The sequence below is a fragment of the Drosophila busckii genome, chromosome 2L (assembly GCF_011750605.1).
Source record: "Drosophila busckii strain San Diego stock center, stock number 13000-0081.31 chromosome 2L, ASM1175060v1, whole genome shotgun sequence".
NCBI lineage: Eukaryota > Metazoa > Arthropoda > Insecta > Diptera > Drosophilidae > Drosophila > Drosophila busckii.
The window spans coordinates 17,321,193-17,342,615 of record NC_046604.1 but is presented as its reverse complement, the minus strand read 5'-3'; the positions used below and the strand labels follow the sequence as shown (position 1 = coordinate 17,342,615).

The 21,423-nt window shown below is 42.1% G+C and overlaps 7 protein-coding genes across 7 annotated transcripts; 3 read left to right on the top strand and 4 right to left on the bottom strand.

The window, feature by feature from the left end:
* Positions 1-30: 30 nt before the first annotated feature.
* Positions 31-1,751, bottom strand: LOC108608476 (PI-PLC X domain-containing protein 1). Its single transcript, XM_017999868.2, has 3 exons — positions 842-1,751; positions 509-782; positions 31-456 (listed from the first exon to the last, which is right to left on the bottom strand). The coding sequence occupies exons 1-3, from the start codon at positions 1,749-1,751 to the stop codon at positions 222-224; spliced, it is 1,419 nt and encodes a 472-aa protein (XP_017855357.2). The 3' UTR covers positions 31-221.
* Positions 1,752-4,829: 3,078 nt separating this feature from the next.
* LOC108594523 lies at positions 4,830-7,895 on the bottom strand. Its single transcript, XM_017979727.2, has 4 exons — positions 7,739-7,895; positions 7,587-7,678; positions 6,898-7,186; positions 4,830-6,843 (listed from the first exon to the last, which is right to left on the bottom strand). Exons 1-4 carry the CDS (start codon positions 7,744-7,746, stop codon positions 5,160-5,162), a joined length of 2,073 nt encoding a protein of 690 aa, XP_017835216.2. The 5' UTR covers positions 7,747-7,895; the 3' UTR covers positions 4,830-5,159.
* Positions 7,896-8,200: 305 nt separating this feature from the next.
* LOC108597253 (zinc finger protein OZF) lies at positions 8,201-9,720 on the top strand. The gene is made up of 2 exons (XM_017983709.2): positions 8,201-8,721; positions 8,775-9,720. The coding sequence occupies exons 1-2, from the start codon at positions 8,203-8,205 to the stop codon at positions 9,567-9,569; spliced, it is 1,314 nt and encodes a 437-aa protein (XP_017839198.2). The 5' UTR covers positions 8,201-8,202; the 3' UTR covers positions 9,570-9,720.
* A 62-nt stretch (positions 9,721-9,782) lies between these two features.
* Positions 9,783-12,195, top strand: LOC108597244 (pinin). Its single transcript, XM_017983697.2, is given in 5 exon segments — positions 9,783-10,816; positions 10,818-11,050; positions 11,110-11,258; positions 11,261-11,769; positions 11,825-12,195. Coding segments are annotated over 5 exon segments (1,590 nt in total). The 5' UTR covers positions 9,783-10,456; the 3' UTR covers positions 12,164-12,195.
* A 221-nt stretch (positions 12,196-12,416) lies between these two features.
* On the top strand, positions 12,417-14,516 carry LOC108608327 (endoplasmic reticulum lectin 1). The gene is made up of 4 exons (XM_017999666.2): positions 12,417-12,773; positions 12,836-12,947; positions 13,006-13,829; positions 13,885-14,516. Exons 1-4 carry the CDS (start codon positions 12,609-12,611, stop codon positions 14,368-14,370), a joined length of 1,587 nt encoding a protein of 528 aa, XP_017855155.2. The 5' UTR covers positions 12,417-12,608; the 3' UTR covers positions 14,371-14,516.
* A 44-nt stretch (positions 14,517-14,560) lies between these two features.
* On the bottom strand, positions 14,561-16,366 carry LOC108608325 (UDP-glucuronosyltransferase). The gene is given in 4 exon segments (XM_017999664.2): positions 14,561-14,901; positions 14,903-15,518; positions 15,575-16,268; positions 16,325-16,366. Coding segments are annotated over 3 exon segments (1,611 nt in total). The 5' UTR covers positions 16,258-16,268; positions 16,325-16,366; the 3' UTR covers positions 14,561-14,589.
* Positions 16,367-17,135: 769 nt separating this feature from the next.
* Positions 17,136-19,427, bottom strand: LOC108597722 (UDP-glucuronosyltransferase 2B15). The gene is given in 6 exon segments (XM_017984418.2): positions 17,136-17,856; positions 17,858-18,208; positions 18,210-18,326; positions 18,328-18,367; positions 18,730-19,054; positions 19,057-19,427. Coding segments are annotated over 6 exon segments (1,563 nt in total). The 5' UTR covers positions 19,412-19,427; the 3' UTR covers positions 17,136-17,481.
* Positions 19,428-21,423: the final 1,996 nt, after the last annotated feature.

Sequence of the window (21,423 nt, the reverse complement as noted above, 5' to 3'; positions counted from 1 at the left end):
CAGCTTCGAAACGCTAGCTTTAGCCAAAAGTTTTTTGTGTATTAACTTTGTATTTATTTAAGTTAGCTTCAGCAATGCAGCGCTCTCTTGCCATTCGTTGTGACATTTTTAGGGAAAATTTATTGTATACGCAGTAACTAGACTTTAAGCCAACTACAACTAACACTACAATATGGCTAGTGGATATATACATACATATATATAATATATAAATATTGTTACTACACCGGCTTGCGTCTGTTTAACTCCAACGCAGTATCCATGAGCGTAGTGCCGCGTATAAAGTCAGCGGCCACAATGTTGGCGTGATTGCCCAGCTCATCGCGATACAGCTGCGAGATGCGCCAGTTAATATTGTCGGCCATCTTACGCAGTCCGCCATGTTTGTCCAATATAACATCCCAAGTCTCTGGTGTAAGCTCAGCCATGTCCACAACAGGGCGACTCGAGAAGCGCCTAAGATCCAACAAATTAGTTTGTGCAATTTTATGCAATTGTATCCACTTACGACACATCAAAGTCATTGATAAAGCGCAAGTGTCGCTCCAGTCGCATCCAGGTCTGCACATTGCCCCAACGCTGCTCCACGCCGCCAAACAAGAGTTGTGGAAAGTCCTGCACTACTTCCTCCTTATCGTAAGCCAGTATGACATTCTGTTGCAGCTTCCACATATCGTTCATTGTGGCATGCCAGCTGAGCGATGGATGCACCAGCAGATCACCAAACTGTTCACGCAAATAACTTACCAGCAGCCTATGCACGCCCAGCCCCTTGCCAAAGCCTATAAAGAAACCCAATTGAACATCAATGCTGCAGATAATTCTTTGGTAAGCCACTTACCCACTGGAAACTCTTTTAGACCAAATATAACAATCTCATTTGTTTCCAGCACAAAGTCCTTGACCTGATCAATGACCTCCTGCAGTGGCCGCTGCTTGGTGATGCCATGATATATAAAGAACTTTTCCTCCGACGGACGATAGTAACCCACGCGTATATCCAAGTAGCGTGCGCCATGCAGCAGCTGGCCACGTATATTATCATCCTGTGTAAGCGCATACTTGGTCACCAGATTCTCGCGCAAGAGTGGATCAAAGTTGGGTCGATAGGAGCCAGAATCATGTGTGCCGGGTATGAAGAGATCGCGCAGACGCAGCTCACCAATAACAGGATGCAAATCACGCATCCAGCGTGGATAGGCGCGCAGACAAGTCTTGCTGAGAATACGCCCCTGGTCATCTATATAACTGGCCCAGTAACCATAGCAGTCGGTATGCGTGGTTACATTGCGCGACAGAGCGTAATCAAAGGGCACGCCTGTGGTGAACCATTGTGCCGCCAGGCTGGGCTTAATGGCAGCCACAACTTCCACACTTCCACCGTTGGACACCCAGTATTGATGGTTGCTGCTCGGCACTGCGCGAATAACCGAACTGGGCGTGCTGGTGTAGCCATGGACCGGCACATAGGCAGGCTGATCTTCGCCAGCGCCGCTGCCCTCTTCGCTGTGAAAGGCTGCCAGTGGTGTGCCTCGGGGCAGCACGCGGCGCTCAAAGTTAGTCGGATTCTGTGCCGTCAGCAGCACATGATCGCCTTCTCGAGCAGGCGCATGTTGCCAAGACACTTCCAGGAAACGTTTTCTGGCGCTGATTGTCAGCCAAAGCTTAAGCTGCTTTGTGGGCAAGGAGGATTGCGATTGCTGCTGCGCCCAAGCTGCGCCTATTAGCAGCAGAAACAAAGCTTGCCACATTTTATAGGGTCAAGTTGTCGCTTGCTGGTTGAATTAATGTTGATTTGTTTTGATTGCGTTTAAGGTTAATCAGCACGTTGAGTTCCGAGCACTTAACGCAGTTGCCTCAGTCACAATTGTGAGCGCTACACCGTCAACGTCTCGCTAAGATCAACTGCCTCCAGCAATTGTTGCGCGTCTACTTAAGCACAAAGCGTTTTGTTAGCTTGAGGTGCTGGTGCTGGTGCTGGAGGCTTGTAATAGTATCTCTGAGTAAACAAGTTGTAAGATTTACGAGAAAAACAAATAGACTTTCCTAGTCTTAAACTCAATCCGTGTCGAGTTCAGCGTTTGTTTGTTTACTCGTCAACTTCTCTTTAAGCACTATAATAATTCAGTAAATACAATTTGTACGAAAGCGCAGCGAAAATATAACAAATTTACTTGATTAGATGGAAATACAGATAAGGCATGCGAACAGCAACAACAAAGAACGAGAATCACACGGATGCTTTGCTGTTTGGTATAAAGTTCCAATTAAATTATGCATGTATATCTATAATTGGTCATTGTAATTGCGCTGTTTGCTTATGTTTGGCATTTAATTAACTTTATTGTTGCGATTCAGTGCAACAACACAACGCGTTTTTGTATTTAATAATTGTGCGAATTAATCAAAGTAATACGCAACGGGAATTATGCTAAAAGCTTTCAGCTTTAGCTCTTTGTTTACTTCCGTTCGCACAACCAACAAGCGTGCGATTTAAATTACAACTGAAGCTCAGCTCGTAAGAACAGCGTGAGCTTAGTAGGGCAAACTTTCTGTTTACACTTGACATTGAGGTGTTAATTCAAGTTCAAGGGCTGCATTATATTTAGTTTCCTTATTTTTAGCTGTTGCTAATTTAACAATATAAACATTTAAAAATTCGTTAAAGCCACAGCTAACTACTGTGATTAGCTCGCTGTACGCGCATTTGTGCGATTGTCGATACTTATCGAAACAGTCGAGCGCCAAGATATTTGTTGCATTTAAAAATGCCGGAAATATAATGCTTTTTTATAAAACAGAGTCACATCAAAAACAACATTAATGAATAATGCCGCAACTTTGTTTTAGTTTAGTATGTTAGACATACAAGGTCAGCCTTTCTCAACTGGAGGAACAAATAGTTACATCAATAACAAAAGGTTGGTTAAACAATACCAAACTGTTGCGTTGCTTAAGCTTTGAAACGCTGAAACTCAACGAAATGGTGTCCGATTTAAAGTTTAAAAACTTATTATTAACAAAACTGCATTCAAATTTAAGTTATTAAATCCTAATTAAGCAACTAATGAACGAAATAGTAAACAAGCAAAACAAAAACAGTGCGAAATTTCACAAAAAAATTTTCTTGTTAGTTTACTATTTTGTTCAAATATAACATTCGCCAATAATTTTATATCATACAATCTTATACTCATTTAATTGTGCTTTCCAAACGCCAACCATATTTGGCGTATAAAGCATTGGATCGGATTTTTAAGCTGACGTTTAGATTTCGCAAAGTCTGAAAGTTAAACAAAAGTTACTCTTCAGCATTGGTTTCCTGCCATTCTATTTCAATAAACACAGATTTTTTAATCTAACGAAATACAAACAATTTTTCTTTTGTAGTATCTCATGAGTAAATTAAGCCTAAATACACTTCTGTGCGATTTTTTTATTGGCTGAAGATAGTACTTCTCAAAAGTTAGAAAGTGATAATAAATGAAGACGGCATCATTTTTGGCAAAAATTCAAAGGGTTAACATCACGTTTTTTGCCTAATTTACTCCTGATATTATAAATAAACATATGCTGTTGTGTTTGATCAGTAAAAATTTAGAACAGTTAATAGAAAAGAGAAGAAAAGCTGATAATGTTAAGTTTCGTTGAGCGTGCTGTGTTTAGTTATTTAAAGTTTATCTATGAATGTTTTATTTCAAGACTTTGTCTGAGCTCTATCTCAACAAGGATTATAAAACTAACAGCAATACAATTTAAAGAAACTAAATTCATTTTGAATGTAAAAATTCATTTTGAACTGGGTAAAACTTTGCTGCTTTGGCAAAGGTAAGTATGACGGATCTAACAGGTAAGTAAGGTAAGTAATGTTTGTTATTGTTGTTGTATTTATACAGGCACTTCCTGTCCGTGAAGATTTATGAGCGCTTACGCAATCAACAAACGCTATTGAGAACAAACCAACCTAAAGAATCCTTTCTCTCTCTCTACAAATAATAACACATATTTATTTATTGTTTTTGTTTAGAATTTTATTAAATAAATCCATGTATATACAAATATTTATTTCAATAAAATTCTAAACAAAATGTATATACAATACAATATACAATGTATAATACTAAAATAATAGTAATTATTTGGCAGTAAACAAAATGCTTAATTATATAAAAGTAATATTAATTATATTACAAAAATAACATAAAGTAATTTGTCGACTGACAAACCAAGAGAGCATAAAATGTTGTATGTAATTAGAATAATAACAAAATATTAAATAGTAGTTGAACAATTATTTGTTGCTTAAAATACTTTGCACTACTCTTATTATTAATCAATAAATACAGCTAACTAAAGTTAAAGTTGCTTCAGGATCCGTTCGAGCTATCATTGTTGTCGACTGATGATGATAACTGATGATTTGTCCAGATGGCTTCCGCTCTCAAGGATGTGGACTGCAAACTGTTGACTGTGAAGCGGTGAAGTCCGTTGCAGTAAGCACTTTTATTAGTGGAGAGTCGCCGCAGCTATTGCCCATGATGTTGTGTAAATAAAATACAATATTTGTTAAATGTTTTTTGATAAGAATAAAGATGTAGATGCAGATGAATTGCTTTTTAACTTACTTTTTTCTAGAGATAGGCCATGGCATGGATGTCATTTGCTTGACTAGCTCAGGCCTGCATATTGTGGCTGCCTGCAGCTCAACAAATAGAGTTACATCAATAACAAAAACTTGTTACATCAATTACAAGCGCTTGCGTTCTGCAAACTTTTTTTTAATATACTTACCCTACCCTACCTTCAATTCAAATTTGAACTTATACATTCAAATTTAATTTAGTTTATTTTTAAATAAAACTTTATTAAGTTCCGACGAAGTAAGGACAACACATCCCCTGCACCCGACTTTATTTTAGTTTAATAAGAAGCTTTGAAAAGGTGGAACTCAACTAAATCAAATCATATTTGACTGTTTAATAAGTATAATTTTACGTTGCTTTGAGCCACGTAATTAACATGACTATAAGTTTGATTACATGACTAAGCTACAGCTATGTACATGAGACGTTTTCAGAGCAGAGTGTTTAAACTGCAAAATCAATAGAAATTATAAAGTTAAGTTAATATTGATCCCATTTAAAGATTGACTTGGATTTTTAGAGTGCCACCGTTTCCATATAACGTTCAAAGGAACGTGTAAGCAGCGTGTGATCTGGCGCTAGATGAGTGTCAGCCATTACAGCGAGCCTATAACGATCGCCATAGCGATGCAGGTTGAGCGACAAGCAAGTCTTTGATTGCGGTGGCCTGAACAGCAGCACGTCCTGCACTCGCTGACCCCAGGCGGCCTGAAATTGTGGATCAGCTGGACCATAGACTTCTGTTATGGTCACTGGAAAATTGTATGAAAAAAAGTTGATGAAGATTTTGGTTAACACATGTGGCAGCAACGATGTCAACAAACTATATTTTGTTTGTCCGATCGATGCCAAGTAAATCATAATTTGCTGCTTGCGTATGCGCTCGACAATCTCGTGCAGCTGGAGAGCCTTTAGCGCATCCGGTGGACCCAAAGGCAGCTGAAGAAATATAACGCCGCCAATGTGAGACGACTTGTCGCCGCTGCGATCGGTGAAGTAGCCCTGGGCAATGGTGCGACAGGTAGTGTTTAGAAGCGCTGGCACAGCAGCCTTATCCGTATACGTATTAAAGTAATCATGCACTGCACCGGCCAGACAGGCTAAGCTGAAATCGGATTCGCGCAGTTGCTGACCAAACATATGCTCATGACGTTCACGCAATTGCGATCCATCGATGGAACGGCTGAAGGACACAATTTTGCGTCCAGCGTAGGATTTCTGGTGCAGTATATTTAGCTCCTTGGTTGGCTGGACAAAGAGCACATCATAGATATTGCGTGGCGCCATAAACAGCTCATAGCAGATCTTCACCAGCTCCAGCTGTGCGTAAAATAATAACGGCACATAAAGGTAAAGCCGAGCACAGTGAGTGTCGCTGTATGAGGTCTGACCACGTAGCAGCACATCACGCAGCGCCAGCAGCTCGTAATAAACATAATATGGTAGTAAAATGAAGTTGTGCAGCAACAAATGCCAAATGAATCTTGTCCAGCACTTGACCATGTTCAGCGGCTGTAGGCTATGCGTTAAAGCGGCACGTGCCACTGTCCAGTTGAGATTGCGCTGCTCCAGCTCACGTACAAGCAAAATATAAATGGTCTGCAGCATGCCCACATCATGGCGATAGCTATGTCCAGACCGATGCTTGAGCTTGCGACGCAGCGCTCGTTGACGCCAATAACTCAAGCTAACGTTGACCAGCACAATCAGCGACAGGGACAGCAGCTGACTGAGGTTACGCGCGTCCGGCTGCGATTTGACGCCATCGGGCGTATCCAGAGATTCAAACTCATAGATGAACTGTTGCCAGCGGCAGCTAATCAAATGCTGCACATGCTGCAGCAGTTTGCTTATGTGCTCCGGCTGGCGAACAAAATGTGAGAGCTGCTTGGATACAGCTGGCGTTGTGGCAGTCAAAGCATCCACAAAACTTTTTTTCTCGGGATCCTGAAGCAGAAGCATCTCACTCACATGCAGATCTTGCTCCTCGGCAATGATGAGATGATGCACTTTTATTAATATGTAGTAGGGCTGCGTGTCATCCGAATTAGGTATTACAGTCACCTGCCATTGGGGCAAGTCCGAGGGTATGTATTTGGCGGCCAGCTCGCTGACGTATTCCTGTATATTCGATTCGCTGACTGCACGACCACGATACTTGGGCGTACTCAGCAGCACGTGATTGTTGATGTTGAAGCCGCTAAAGAGGGAGGATGCACTGTTAGTTAGGGCCATATGTTGTTGTCAATCGTACCTGCTATCATTCACCCAGGCATAGTGACCCCAGCATGTAACCAGCTGCTGTCTTAGCTTTGGGTATCGCAGCACACCCGTCTTATCCTTCAGCTCAATCAACTGCGTGCTGTAGGCGCGCTTGATGTGCTCAAACTCGCAAGGTCCCTCCACCTGCAGCAGAAAGTGAAAGATGCCTGCGTTCTTGGGCGTATCAATTAGTGTGCGTATCTTTTTGGACTTGGAGATGGTCAGATTGGGATACTTGATGCTCAGCAAATAGTTGGCTAGCTCGTTGCCGAAATGCGCGCCTGCAATAAGATTGAACATTGAACAAAATTAAATACAAGTCATTATCAGCAGCACCAGCAAAGAAAAAAAAAATAACAACCAAAGTAGCATTGCTTATCACTCTGGCAATTTTTATGAGTAATTCAGTTGGTCAAGGTTCATTTGGTCGAGCGTCTGGGTGCTAGGTTCCCCAAAGGTGCAACAGGTAATAGAGTGCTTTTATTTACAAACAATGCTTATCAATGCTTGCTGGGTAATCAGCACGCTTCAGCGCCACGCAATCGAAGCGCAACCAATAACACTTGACAGACTCTGATCCAATGCATCCTTTGGCTGAGTGAAGCGGTTAATCAACCCATGACTCGTTTTATTTATAGTCGGCCTGTTTGATCTATATATATTCGATCTGTGTCAGCTTACACAGAAACGACAACAACAGCAGTGGCATCAACATTAGCGCCACTATAAAGCACAATAGAGTCTTCAGAAATGAGACGCACTCCAGCCAAACACTGCAGGAAGTAATAGATTTGTTAGATGTATGCAAATCAATTATTTAAATTCGATTATACCTTTCCATGATTACTTATACATATATTTTATATATTTGCTTAGCTTGCGAATTTATTTAGCGTTGTCTATCACTTGATGCGTCCGTTCGTTTCACTGTGCTTAGCTTGACTGATCTATAAGACAAAGCTGTTAATGCCTTATCAGCAAGCATGTGCAGTTGATAAGACAGCTCCTGTCTGTGTATAGGTATCAGGATGAGTTCTGTTTTCATTTTTAATTGATGCTTAAAATGTGGAACGCTACTAATGAATTTATTCCTAATGCAAATAACTCCTTTATTGTTTTTACCGTTATATTCAACTCGCCCAAGCTTAGATTACTTGCGTTTTGTGTGAATAGCAAAACTGTGGATTTTCTTGAATTGCGAGCTCTGGTCACACTTTAACTATACAGCTGTTTATTCAAACAACAAACTGTTCATATTTTGTTTTCCTTGGCTTCAAAACAATTTAAATTAAGTGCCATGTTTCAAACTGCTGTTGTGCAGCCCACACTGCATCAGCCGCTGCACTCCAAGGTGTCCAACTATTTGAATAATCAACGCCGCACGGGACAATTCTGTGACTTGCTGCTTGAACTGGAATCGGATGATGCGCCTTGCACTTGTAGCGTGCACTACTGCGTCGTGGCCGCTCAGAGCCAGCTTATTGGCATCAAGCAGCAAAAGCAACAACAGTTCTCCATACATAATCCGCTTAAAATAAAAATTACCAACTTCAGTTGCAATGTTTGTCTGCAAACTATTGTGGATTTCTTCTACGAGGACATTGTATCGGTTTCAAAGGAGCACGAACAGCACTTTCGTGAGCTGGCCAAGATATTGGCTGTAACAGAGCTGCTCAATTTATACCAACTGGATCAGTCCAATGACAACAATATAAGCATTGAACCAAAAGCTGGCGAGGCTAATGAACTGGACCACCAACTGCAGTCGACTACAAAGCCGGATGTGGTTTTTGAAAATCAGCAAAGCTATTTTAAGGTACATTTTAAATTTGTAAGAAGAAGTCTTTTTATTTACTGACATAACTTCAGTTGAAGAATCCACGTGCTGTTAAGTCCAGCAGTAAAGTCAACTACTGCATAGGCTGCGACTTTAAATGCTATCAAGTTCAAAAGATGATTGACCACATGAGTAGCTGTGAGCCCTCCCACTTGACCTGTTCCCTATGCGAGGTGGGTTTCCTGGATTGGCGCGAGTACGACACACACCTGCGACATCATGGCTCCGATCTGCGCAAGCCCTTCTTCTGTTTGCAGTGCGACAATCGATTTAGCACACGTGCAGCTCTGCTAATTCATCAGCCAAAGCACTCGACGGAAACGCCACACGTCTGCACACACTGTGGCAAGGCGTTTAAATGGAAGCAGGGACTAAGCAACCATCTGCTGGTGCATAATCCGCAGAAGCAAATGCTGTGCGATGTCTGCGGCTACAGCACAACGCATATGAAGGCCTTGAAGAGCCACAAGCTCTTGCACACGGGCGAGTTCTTTGCCTGCACAGTGCCTGGCTGCAAGCATCGCGCTAATCGCAAGGAGAACATGAAACTGCACATTGAGACTCACAAGCAGGGACGTGATTTTATTTGTGAAATCTGCGGCTGCAAGTTTAGCCAAAGCAAGAATCTCAAGCGTCATGCGCTAAAGCATACAGAGGGCGGTCAGAATCGCTACAAGTGCCAGCTGTGTGGCTTCAGTAGTCATCGTTCGGACAAGATGAAGGAGCATGTGCAGCGTGTGCATACGGAAAAGGCGGTGCAACTGGAGCTTTCCGAAACAGTCGACAGCTCATTTGAGACTGACGACTTTGCCTTGCCCAACACTTGAGACGCCATCAGCGACAACAAAGGATGCCAATGTCGAACAAGTAACAAGAAAAGCACGCAAGAGCGCCATAGCAACAGCTACAATCCCAAGTGTTAAACGCTTAATGACGTTGCTGCCAAAGGAGACAACAGAAATGTTGCCTTAAGCTAGATCAATTTATAAGAGTTGTTGACTGATATGATATGATCATGATCAGTGAAGACTTAATTTATGCATTGATTGCTTTACTAATCTAAAAGCCTAACGACTTAATTGAAAGCTCCTTTTGTTGTGGCAGATTTCTTTCTTAGCTACTAATGAAAAGGCCACGTTATATGCATATATAAATTTATGTATATGTATAAGTGATAATCGTGGCACACGCCAGTGCTCAATGTTGTTTGTGGTTGGACAACAAATCCACTTTAAACTCAATCATAAGGTCTGCGGCGTCAGTTAAATCATGTTGCGCACTTTCACCGCGAAAACAAAATAAAAAATGATAAGAATCTGGAGTATAAGCCATAAGGGCGCCAAAAGTGAATGAATCTTTAGGCCTGGGATGAACATGTTAATTGGTGTAGCATACGCTGACGAATGAACCGTTAAATATGAAACTAGAGCAGTGGCACAATCTCGAGCGCATTACACGCCGCCCCATGATTAGCACCTTTCAACGAGGCTGCGGACGTTCTAGATACAGTAGCTGATAGATACATTTCTCTTGCATTAGCACCCAGATACAGATGCGCATATACATACATGTGTTGTTGATGATAGATTTTGTGGCGCAACGCTGAAGGTTCTGGGTTTAGTTGACGTACGAACTCCCAGCTAAACGGCAGCAATTTCAATTGTTAGCGAAATCCTAAGGATATAAACGGATAATGTGGCGCGCGTATACGAACATGTCGAACGAAAAGCCGCAACCAAGAAAATGCTGGACAAGCATATGGACTTTAATCCTACTGTTCCTGCTGTTCGTGTTTGCTCTGACGGCTGTGGCGATGCTGGAAGCGCAACGTGAAGAAAGTTCGCAGCAGCAGCAAGGCAACACTTTCATTGTGAGTCGTCTGTGGTCGCACTTCAAAACGCCGGTGATGAATGAAACGGGTGAAGAGCTTGTTGCCACCGTAGAGCGCATAGCTAGAGAGGCAACAAATGCTAGTCAGGCGCGCAGCAACAACTACTACGAGGAACAGCGCGCTGTGGTCGTCAATGCGGAGAGCCAGCCGTTGGCGCCGCGTCAAGATGCATTTGGTCCGCCGCAGCAGGCGAGATCGAGCTCTTATGAAGAGCCTTACTATGATGGCAGCGAAACAGACGATTACGGTGCGCAGCAGTCGGCGGAGCAAGAGTATGGATCGAACTCCGCTGAAGCAGGTCGTGCAGCTCAGGCGCGTCCCTACAACTCCTACTACCAGCAATGGCAGTACGGCAGTGCCACGCCCACGCCCATGCCGGATAGCAAACGCAAAGCTGCCCGCTAGCAATGTCAATCGGCTAATCAAGAGTAATCACTATAAAAGATACATCATTGACTTTAGTTGTTTTTAAACAGGGCACCTTACCCCGCTTATGACGAAGTCTATGACTATCCCATGGGCTTTCAGCCAGTGCGTCCACAGGCAGCGGCGCCTGCTATCCAGTCCAAGCAAGCTGTAGCTACCGTACCAGAGTCATCGGAGAACACGCTGTTAACCATTTTGAAAAGCTCAAGCAGGTATGGGATCTCTATAAGGCTATAACTAGAGCCTGGAATGCTGTTGCTGAGCGTCATCAGCAGAGCGCTGAGCAGCTAAAGAGAGAGCAGCAGGAGAAGCAGCGTCTGCGCCAGCAGCAGCAATTGCAGCAAAAGGATAAGTCAAAGAACAACGCCAAGAAACCACAACAACGTAATCCCTCCAAGAAACCCAAGCCAAGCAGCACTACCAGCTCGCCCAGCAGCAGCAGCAGCAGCAGCAGTGAAAGCAGCAGCACTTCCAGCACGACCGAGCCAGCAAAAGTTGTGACTGCCACGTCAGACAAGGTGGAGACTAGTAAGGGCGCCAAAGGAGATGCTGCTGGTCAGACTGCAGTGCGTGGTCTGCGTCAGAAACGTGAACCGGCCAGCGATAGCACAGATGTGGGTGAAGGACGCTATATTAAAGGTGATCCGCTCAAGGGCTACTATGATTTTGTCATCACGGAGGGCTCCTATAAGTTCTGGGCCGCCTTTCAGGTAAGACATGCATTAATATACTTATTTGGAATTGCTTTAAGCTTGTTTTTTTTAGGTGGGCACTGCGCTTTTAATCATCTACTCTACCTTTGCGGCCATTTACTACTCCAAGGTGAATCCATTGACCAGCGACTACGATTATCAGGACTATTTGGGCGCTGGGCGTTCCATGACTGGCGGAGATGCGGACTTTGTGGATGATGGCGATGCCAGCACTGACACCAAGCCTGCTTCTCGCGTTATGGACTGGTTGCCACGCACAGCGCATTCGCTTAAATTCATACTGGATGCTATTGATAAGCTGCCCCTTGGATCACGATCAAAAGGGCAGAGTCTGGCTGGTCGACGGGGAGCACGGATACAGCAACATCCGAAGAAGCAACAGGGGCTATGAAATAGGAATACTTTTATATTATTATGAAAATAAAAAACCGTTTTTGATAAAAAAGAAAAGTATAAGTCTTTTAATTTACAATTGCATGGTGTTTCTGGTCGACTGCGACTAGTCTTCGCTTTTATTTTATTTGCTAGCTGAATGGGCAAATGTTGACATTAAAATCGTAGATGGCATCTTTTTACTATCTTTTTATTTATTTATTTATTTTTGACACAACATTTTAATGGGCCCTTATTAATTTTTCTTTTTTTAAATACTTTTTCATCATTCTCAATTGCCCGCTTACTTTTACAATTTGCCATTCACAGCTTGCGCGAACATTCGGCTGCCGAACAGCTGTTTTCACAATTGTTTTTCATTTTAAGAAGTAGACGACGTGTTATTTGCATTTGTAATGAAAACAATTTTTTACAACAAGTGCAAAGTAAAGAGGAAATAAACCATGCACAGCATAATACAAATAAAAGCGCAAATGGCGCAGATGCTAATGGTATTGCTTATTTTGCTAGCGGCAGCCTGTGCCCACGAAGCCAAGGATTTTGATGATTCGGTGCTTTACAAAATAGACTTTGAAGTGCCTGATATACCTATAGCGAAAGAAGAAGCGGTATGTTAAACTAGAGTAGTTAGCATCTATCTATAATAAATAATAATCACCTCATTTGGTAGTTGGGACATCAAATGCGATCGTTCTTTACGCCGGACATGGAAAAGTTTGAGTGCATCATACCGACTCTGGAAGCAACAAAGGAGGAAGAGAAAGACAATCAGCTAGAGCTGTGTAAGTGTATAGCCAAGTGATTTAAAGCTTCAAATTAATAATATTATTTAATTTAAAGCACCCATTGCGCTTCTGCAGCCCATATTCTCGTCGCCCAGTTGCTCATTTCGCATTGAGACGTATTGGTCATATGAGATCTGCCATGGACATCATGTGCGGCAATATCATGAAGAGCGCGAGGGCAAAAATGTCAAGTTTCAGGAATTCTACCTGGGCAAGTGGACTGAGGAAAAAACCGAACTGGCCAAGAAAGAATGGGAGAACGATCGAAAGGCTGGCAGACCCAGGCATAAAACGCTGAAAATCGATAATGTGCGTTACCCGTATTATGAAATGGAACTTACCGATGGCACCATGTGCGATATTATAGATGCACCCCGCACTACAATGGTGCGCTATGTATGTTATCCACACGGCAAGGATGATATTTATTCGTTCAAGGAAACATCTTCGTGTAATTATGAGGCTATCATCTTGACATCTACGCTGTGTGCTATACCCGCCTTCCATCCCGAAGAGACTAAAGAGATACCCATTAAATGCTTATATGCAGACACAGATGAGCCTCATAAGCCCATCAGCATGTTGCGACAGGAACTAAACGAATGGGCTGAAAGTGAAAATGATTTGTTAATATCCAAGGAAAGCAAGGCAACAACACCAAAAGTATGGTCGAAAGCAGAAGGCGATACGGTCACGTACAAATTCAGTGGCGATGTGGATAAAATCATTTTGGAGCTAATGGCTAATGGTGAAATTGATGTGGAAAACGATTTGCAACAGCTGGTCCTGTCGAGAACGCCCTCAGGAGCAGCACCTACTTCCATTAACGATCTGACGCCTATAAAGGAGTTCATATCGGGCAAGAACTGTCTAACAGGCGTATGTAAATGCTGACATGAGTATATTTTCGATATATAACTTTGATTATTTGCAGGGAACTGGCTGGTGGAAATATGAATTTTGTTATGGCCGGCATGTGCGTCAGTTCCATAAGGAGAAAAACAACGAGGTAGAGCTGTTTCTAGGCTATTTCTCTGAAGAATCACATCGCCAATGGGTTAGCACAAATCCGGATAAGGGCGCTCGTACGCCAGGCCTGAGTTCGTCCCTATGGCATCACTATGAGAAGGGCACACATTGTGATCGCACTAATTTACCGCGTGAAGTGGACGTTAAGCTCACTTGCATGCCGGTGACCACCAGTGGCACTGCTGTGTCCATGTATCTGCTGGAGCCCAAGACATGTCAGTATATACTGGTTGTTGAGTCGCCCATTATTTGTGATCTCATGGCGTATGCGGATGAAAGTGGCCTGGTGAAGGCGGAGAATTTGCAAAAGTTTTTAACAGCTGACCAGTCAACGGCGCCTGCGTCAACTACGGGCCGTAGTGCAGAGTCTGAAGAAGAGATACGCTCCTAGAGTACGCATGTACATATATAAAGAATTTTAAGAATAAGTAGTATGCGTATTTATTCAAGTAAGTGCAAATAAATGTAGCTTAGCAAAGACACAAACCGCCAAGGTAGCTCGCTGATTCGATAAATCTATGCAAACTAAAAAGTTATCGAGCAACGTTACATTTAAAAATTTAATTTATTAATTTAAAAACAAAATTTACAGTTAAACTTATTACTAAAATTAATGTTTCTTGACTTTCGATTTTTGTTTCGATTGCTCTGCTTTGCCTTTTCCACCACAACACTTGCGCCAGAAGAACTTTAGCACAATTTTTGTAATTTTCAAAACAATAACAAGAATGACTGCTAGAATCAAGTAGACATCCAAATTGTTGCTGGTCAGCCAGTTCATGTGCACCAATGTGCTCTGCATGTGGACGGCACCTTTATAACGAACCACATAGTCGGTCCAGTAGACAACAGAGTCGCGTGCCGTCATTGGACGATCCCGATAGAGTTGGGAGAACTGCTTCAGCTTGGCAGTGTATTTGGTGATTCGCTAGCAGTTCTTTGATGGCCTCCTTTAAGGCATCCGCCTCCAGATTGGTCAAGTCCAGAGCCAAACCATAGCCAGCTTCAGCAAGCTTTTCCGCATTGGCCGGTTGATCGGCAAAAACTGGCAACGCGAGCATAGGAACAGCATGATATTGTGCCTCGGCCATGCCGCCCTTGCCGGCGTGCGTTATAAACAGCTTGATCTTGGGATGTGCGAGTATGTCGTCCTGTGGCAGCCAGTCCTTGTAGAGTATATTGGCAGCTTTGCCGGGCGTATGCTTGACATCTTCCCATTTCCATATAATGCGCTGCTTTAGGCTGGAAAGAGTTTTAAATATGTTGCTGATTATTTCGGGCTTTATGTGATCGCCTTTTAGATTGCTGCCCAAGCTGAAGAGTATGGCGCCATCCTTAGCTCCATCCAGAAACTCTTTAATGTCCTGTGGCAGAGGATCAGGCTTCTGTTTAATCTGTATGCCGCCAATTTCAACAACTGCAGGCACATTGGGTCTAAGAGGACCTTCGCTGAGGGCATGGCTGTTGCAGAAGAGCAAGGAGACATTCTTCTTAGCCTCCTCAAAGGAAAGCATGTGTGGAATCTTGCCCCACATGCGGCTGCAAAAAAAAAATTTATAAATAAATATATAAATAAATAATGCTGCATTACTTACTCGTAGAAACCGGTGTCCAAGCTATCCAAGTACCAACCCAAGAGACGGAACACCATAGTGGAGGCAAAGTTGGTCATACGTTGTTTGAAATTCATGGGCTTGCCATCGGAGGGCATATTCATATTGGGTACTGTGGATATCAGTACGGGATTGCCCATCAGCTCATTAATGTGGTCCATGGGGCCAGAAGTCCAGCTCAAAATAATGGGGCACTTGAAAAGCGAACCCAGACCCACTTGATAGCGATTGAAAAAGAATCCAACCACAACTGCATCGAACTTGTTGTCTTTGTTGGTGTAGAGCTCTGTAAAGCGCTTATCTTCCAGCACATCCAGCTGCTTATATATGAGCATTGAAAACGAGCCAAATAGATTCTTAATCGTGGAAAACAGCGACTGCTTTTCCCTGGTCATGTCACCCATATTTTTATTCAAAGTCTTTTCATCCTCCTTACTCATTGGTATGACAATATGCTTGATGCTCTTGTGCGTAACTTTTGGCTCCAAGGATGAGACAACCGTCACGTTGTGACCCTCCTCCGCCAAGGCTTTCATCACAGACATGTGCACAATTAAGTGGGACGGACTGTGGCTGGTGAACACGCCCAAGATGTTGGCGCCATCGCTGGGCAAGCAGCTGATACTTAGGCTGACGAGCAGCGCAATTAGCACAGAATTTCTCATGTTGTGTCCTGCTGTGATATAAATATTAAACTAACTGCTGTGCACTCCAATTATCTGTTATTTATACCTGTATTACGTGCTGATAAGCCTACACCAATATCAGATAAGTAATGCCACTCTACTACAAATCTTGAATGCACTTTTTGTTTAACTTGTTGTGCGCTTATGAAATATGGTTTGAAAGAAAACTCAAATCAATGGCTGATGAAATTTCACTTCAAACCAAAGAATTTTAGTGTTGAACTTCTAATCGCCACGCATATGCAAAATACATAAAAAACAATGCATTAATAATAAAGTACACTAACGTATACTTAATGTGTAGATAACTCCCCCGCGGGCATATACATAAATAGTTTCGTCTTTGTTTTTATTTAACATTCTACGCGATTCTCTGCATATTAATTACCCGCAAGATTCCAATTTGGAATAAATATAAAATTCGCTCGACGCGCTCAGCTCGTTGTCTGTCGCAAAACTGAACATTAGTTTCTTATATAAATTGAACAGATGCCGACAGTTAATAAGCAGCGTGCACTGCAAGAAAATGCGCTCAATTTAAGTGTAAATGTAACTATTGGCAGAGTATTTTATTATTGTGTACATAAAATAAATATAGTAGCACACAAATATAAAAAGTTTGATTGTTTTCATTGACAATGTATATTTGTTTTTGTTTGTTGCTGGCATTTAATCTACTTGTTATTAAATAATTAGTCGCACTGACTCAGCTGGTGATAAACGCTGTCATAGAACAAACTGTTGCTAACGACAGCATGAGACCCTGTTCATAAAATATAAAATTGATATTGATCTAAAAAGCTTTAAGTAGCAACACTTTATTATATTATTATGATTATATTAATCAAACGAAATGTAGCTATTTTAATAATATTCTATTTACATATTTTATTTTACGTGTTATTGTTTATTTTACACACAATTGCGCTCAGTGTAAACGCACAACCAGCGTAGCGGTTGACAGGGAGAGATGTTGGTGCTTAAGTGAGTGAGGCAAGCGTTGGCTATTAATAGGGAAAAACAACTTGTTGATATGTATGTTATTTATGTCTATATACATTCATGTATATATAAACTGTATATATGCACTTATCGATACAGGTATGTGATTGGGGTCTAAACTAATTGTTAACGCTGTAATAACAATGCTGCACCTAACGCTGCGTATACGTAATACATATTGGAGTATGACAATTAAACAACTTAACTGGTTTTGACCTTGCGTCTTGACTTGCGGCACACACGTGCCACAAATCGCAGCAGCAGCCAACATAGCAGCAGCGTGGAGAGAATAGCAGCATAGACATCCAGATTGTGACGCGCTATAAAACTCAAGTGTAGACGTGGTGACTGCAGATGATAGGCGCCCTTGTGCCGCAGCACGTACTCCGTCCAGAATACGACGGACTGGCGCGCCGTGAGCGGACGATCGCGGTAAAGCTGCGAGAATTTCTTGACCTTCAGCGTATACGTAGCATTGCTAAGCAGCTCCTGTATGTGCTGCTCCAGCTGCTGCTCCGTAAGCTGCTGCACATCCAGGCTGAGGCCAAAGCCAGCCTTAACCATTGCATCGGCGTTTACCCGGTTGATCGGCAAAAACTGGCAACGCTAGCATCGGCACGCCATGATACTGCGCCTCGGCCACGCCTCCTTTGCCAGCATGCGTAATAAACAGCTTGATCTTAGGATGCGCCAGTATATCGTCCTGTGGCAGCCAGCTGTGAAAGTAAATATTTGTCGCGTTGCCCGGCGTCTGCGTTGAGTCATCCCACTTCCAAATTACACGCTGCGCCTGACGCGACAGCACATTGTAGATGATGCGCACTGTGTCCGAGCCCAGAAAGGAGGCTTTGATATTGGTGCCGAGGCTAAAGAAAATGACGCCTTCGCTGCCATTGTCCAGAAAATCGCGTAGCTCAGCGGGCAGCGGCGCCAGGCTGATCCTTGATTTGTACGCCTCCAATTTCAATGGACTGCGGCACAGTGGGACGCACAGGTCCCTCGCTATGCGAGTGGTAGTTGTAGAACAGCAAGGACGTGCGACGCTTGGACCTCCTTATAGCTTTCCGGCAGATGCGAAAAAGCGCGACTAAGAAAAGAACATAAAAATAAAAAATTAATTTGTGAATAAATATAGCAATTGATATTATGAATTATTTTGTAATAGTATTACTTATAAATAAAAGAAATGAATAAATAAAAATAATAAAATATATGCAACAAATCTTTTATTTTACAATCGTCGACGCTGGAAATGTTTTGTTGCTTAATGCGGCTCATCATATACCCCCTGGCATTTCTTAATGCCAAGGTGTATATGTCTTATCAATGTGTATAAATAAATTGAATAGGTCTAACAATTTTAGCTTTATCAGCAGACCTATTTGATTAATGCTACGTGATAATTTCATTCAAGTTTGAATGAACACTTTGCTTTGGCTACTCGCTCACCTGTAATACTTTTGCATATGATGCTCCATTCCATAGCTGATGCCCTCGAACACCAGCCAGTTGAAGTAGTTGCGCAGGCGCCAGCTAAAGGTCATGTCCTGCGCCTGCAGTGGCGTTTGACCGACGCCTGGCACGTAGGTGGGATCGCAAACATTGCCCACGTGCTCATCCACAAAGGGGAAGGGCACGCCCACCCAGCTCATGATGACAGGCACATCCAGCTTGGCTGCTATGCCCATGCTAAACTCATTGAGAAAGTAGCCTAGCCACAATAAGTCAAACTTAATCTGCGGCTGCTCGTAGACGTCGCGTAGATTTGGATGCATTCATAACAGTCCAACTGCCCTCCCATCATTTGCTGCGTGTTTGTCAGCAGCTTAAGCATGGCCGATAGCATTGATAGTTTCTGCTTTGTCGACTGCTCCATTTGCTGATTAATGGCAAGCAGGCCCTGCTCTGTCGGCGACGCCAGCACCACCGTTATATTCTCATGTGCTGCCAGCTTGGGCTTCAGCGCCGTCACTACGGTTATGTTGTGTCCTGCATCCGCCAGCGTCTGCATCATGGCCATGTGCACGATCAAATGCGAGGGACTAAATGTGCTAAACAACGCCAATATGTTTGCTGCCCTGGCAGGCGTCGCTGCCAGCAGCAGCAGCGGTACACCCCAACACACTCTCATTGCAACTGAGCTCCGCTTGTTTGAACTCATGCTCATTTATGGGGTCTCTGCTCTCCAAACATATGTTTTGCTTTGAATGATGACAGCGCACTACTTGAGAGGTCTATAGAATTATCAGCTGGCATTATCAACAGTAGCGTGTTTACGCTGATAATATTTACGTGTATGCGCGCAAGTAAATGCCCAATCAGCGTTGCAGTCTAGTTTACAATATGTATGTATATAGCAACTTAAACTATTGTGTACATACAAATATTATAAATTATAATAATAAACTTAAAAAGTTATTAAATGTTGCTGAAATTTGTTGACTCATTCAAATAAAATATTTTGCATTGCCATAGAACACTCGTTAATGATAAGCGATATAAGAGAGAGTATAAGAGACTTTTGAGGTCATTCAATATGCAAATTGCAGCCTTTAAATTCATTAATTGTCGTCATATTCTTTAACAGTAGAGTGTGCAAACATTCTATGAGCTTAGTGTTCACGATCAAGATCAATATTTAATGCGACATAACATTACAATGCTCAAACAGCTTATGCAATCGCTGGCTGTATAGCTGGAGCTGTGTAATATATTTCCAACCAATTGTTGGAGGAGTTAATGATGCCACTCTACTCTGGAACTTCTTCAGTTCAGCCCTGTCTATTAATTTATGTAACTGTAGCTATGTATTTTAATGTAATCCAAATTAAGCCTAATTAATTCAATATAGATAATTGATTTGTCTTTACCCGTGTGTAACATGAAATTTAACGTCAGTCTGCATTATGAACTTCTACCTAAGACTTGTTCTAGATTGCTTAAACTTTCTGGGCAAGATTCTAGCAATACATCAATTTAAATATGTGCGCGAGGAGAACAAATTTGTGAGATCTAAGTTTTGGCACATTTATTTGAAAGGAGTAACTTTTTCTGCATATTATGGCCAATAAATCTTAATGTATCTTACAACAGCTATCTTGCAATCCAGACTTTCACTTCAGAATTACGACTATCAGTCACATATCACAAGCCTGCTAACTCAATTTAAGTTTTGGCACGTTCGATATCTTAGCCTCTTTGTTGTGAGCTGGATAATCAATGAATAAATCGGCTTGATCTGCGCAAACTTTTAAACCTTTTTCTTCGTGTTCATCGTATGCATAAAAATGTATTCCGTAAGAAATTACGCTTACCTTTCCGCACTTCTATGATACTATTCATAAGAGAATTTCTTTATTGGTATTGTATGCACCCTCTGCTATGGTCATCCCTATTTTTGCTGTCACTAACGGGATTCAGAACAGCAATCTTAAGCATTACGACTTATGTGGCTATCTTGATATACACGAGCTACGTGAAAACCTTGGCTAAATACTTGGAGCTGCCCATAAATGAGCAGCAAGTGAAGCGTTCTCATTGTATAAAATACTTCGTGCAATTGATTTTACTGCGTCAGGATCTGCTAAAGTACTGTTGGATATTGCACTCGACAAAACTGCTTGAAGATCTCCTTTTCGTATTAGATTACTTTATAATGTGGTTCGTCAATATAAAGGGGCAGAATGAAATTACAATTCTATTTACTTTAACATTTCCTGTGATAACCGCAAGCTCGTTAGCCCTGTTGCGGGTAGTAAACAAAAATGCCGCAATGGAAAGGCAGATATTCGAAAAGTTATACGATTATGAGCTACGTCGAAATCTTAGAAAGTTCCAAAGCCATCGGAGCTGGCGAGTTGAGACTGTAAGTTGAGTTTTAAAAGCATCAACAATTTCTATACTTTTTTTTTAAATACTAGCTTGAAGGTATTCACCTAAGGCAGTGTATACCTGAGGGATTTTCCGGAAGAGCTATAAAATATATGTATGAAAATCGTTCACTTCTCTTGGAAATCGCCGACTTTTTTGTGAACAATTATTTTTTGTTTATGGGCTTTCATCTCACATACACTTATTCAGATCTACACAAATAATAATAATAAAATAATAAACATACTGCTCTTGGAAATTTTGAACTTAATT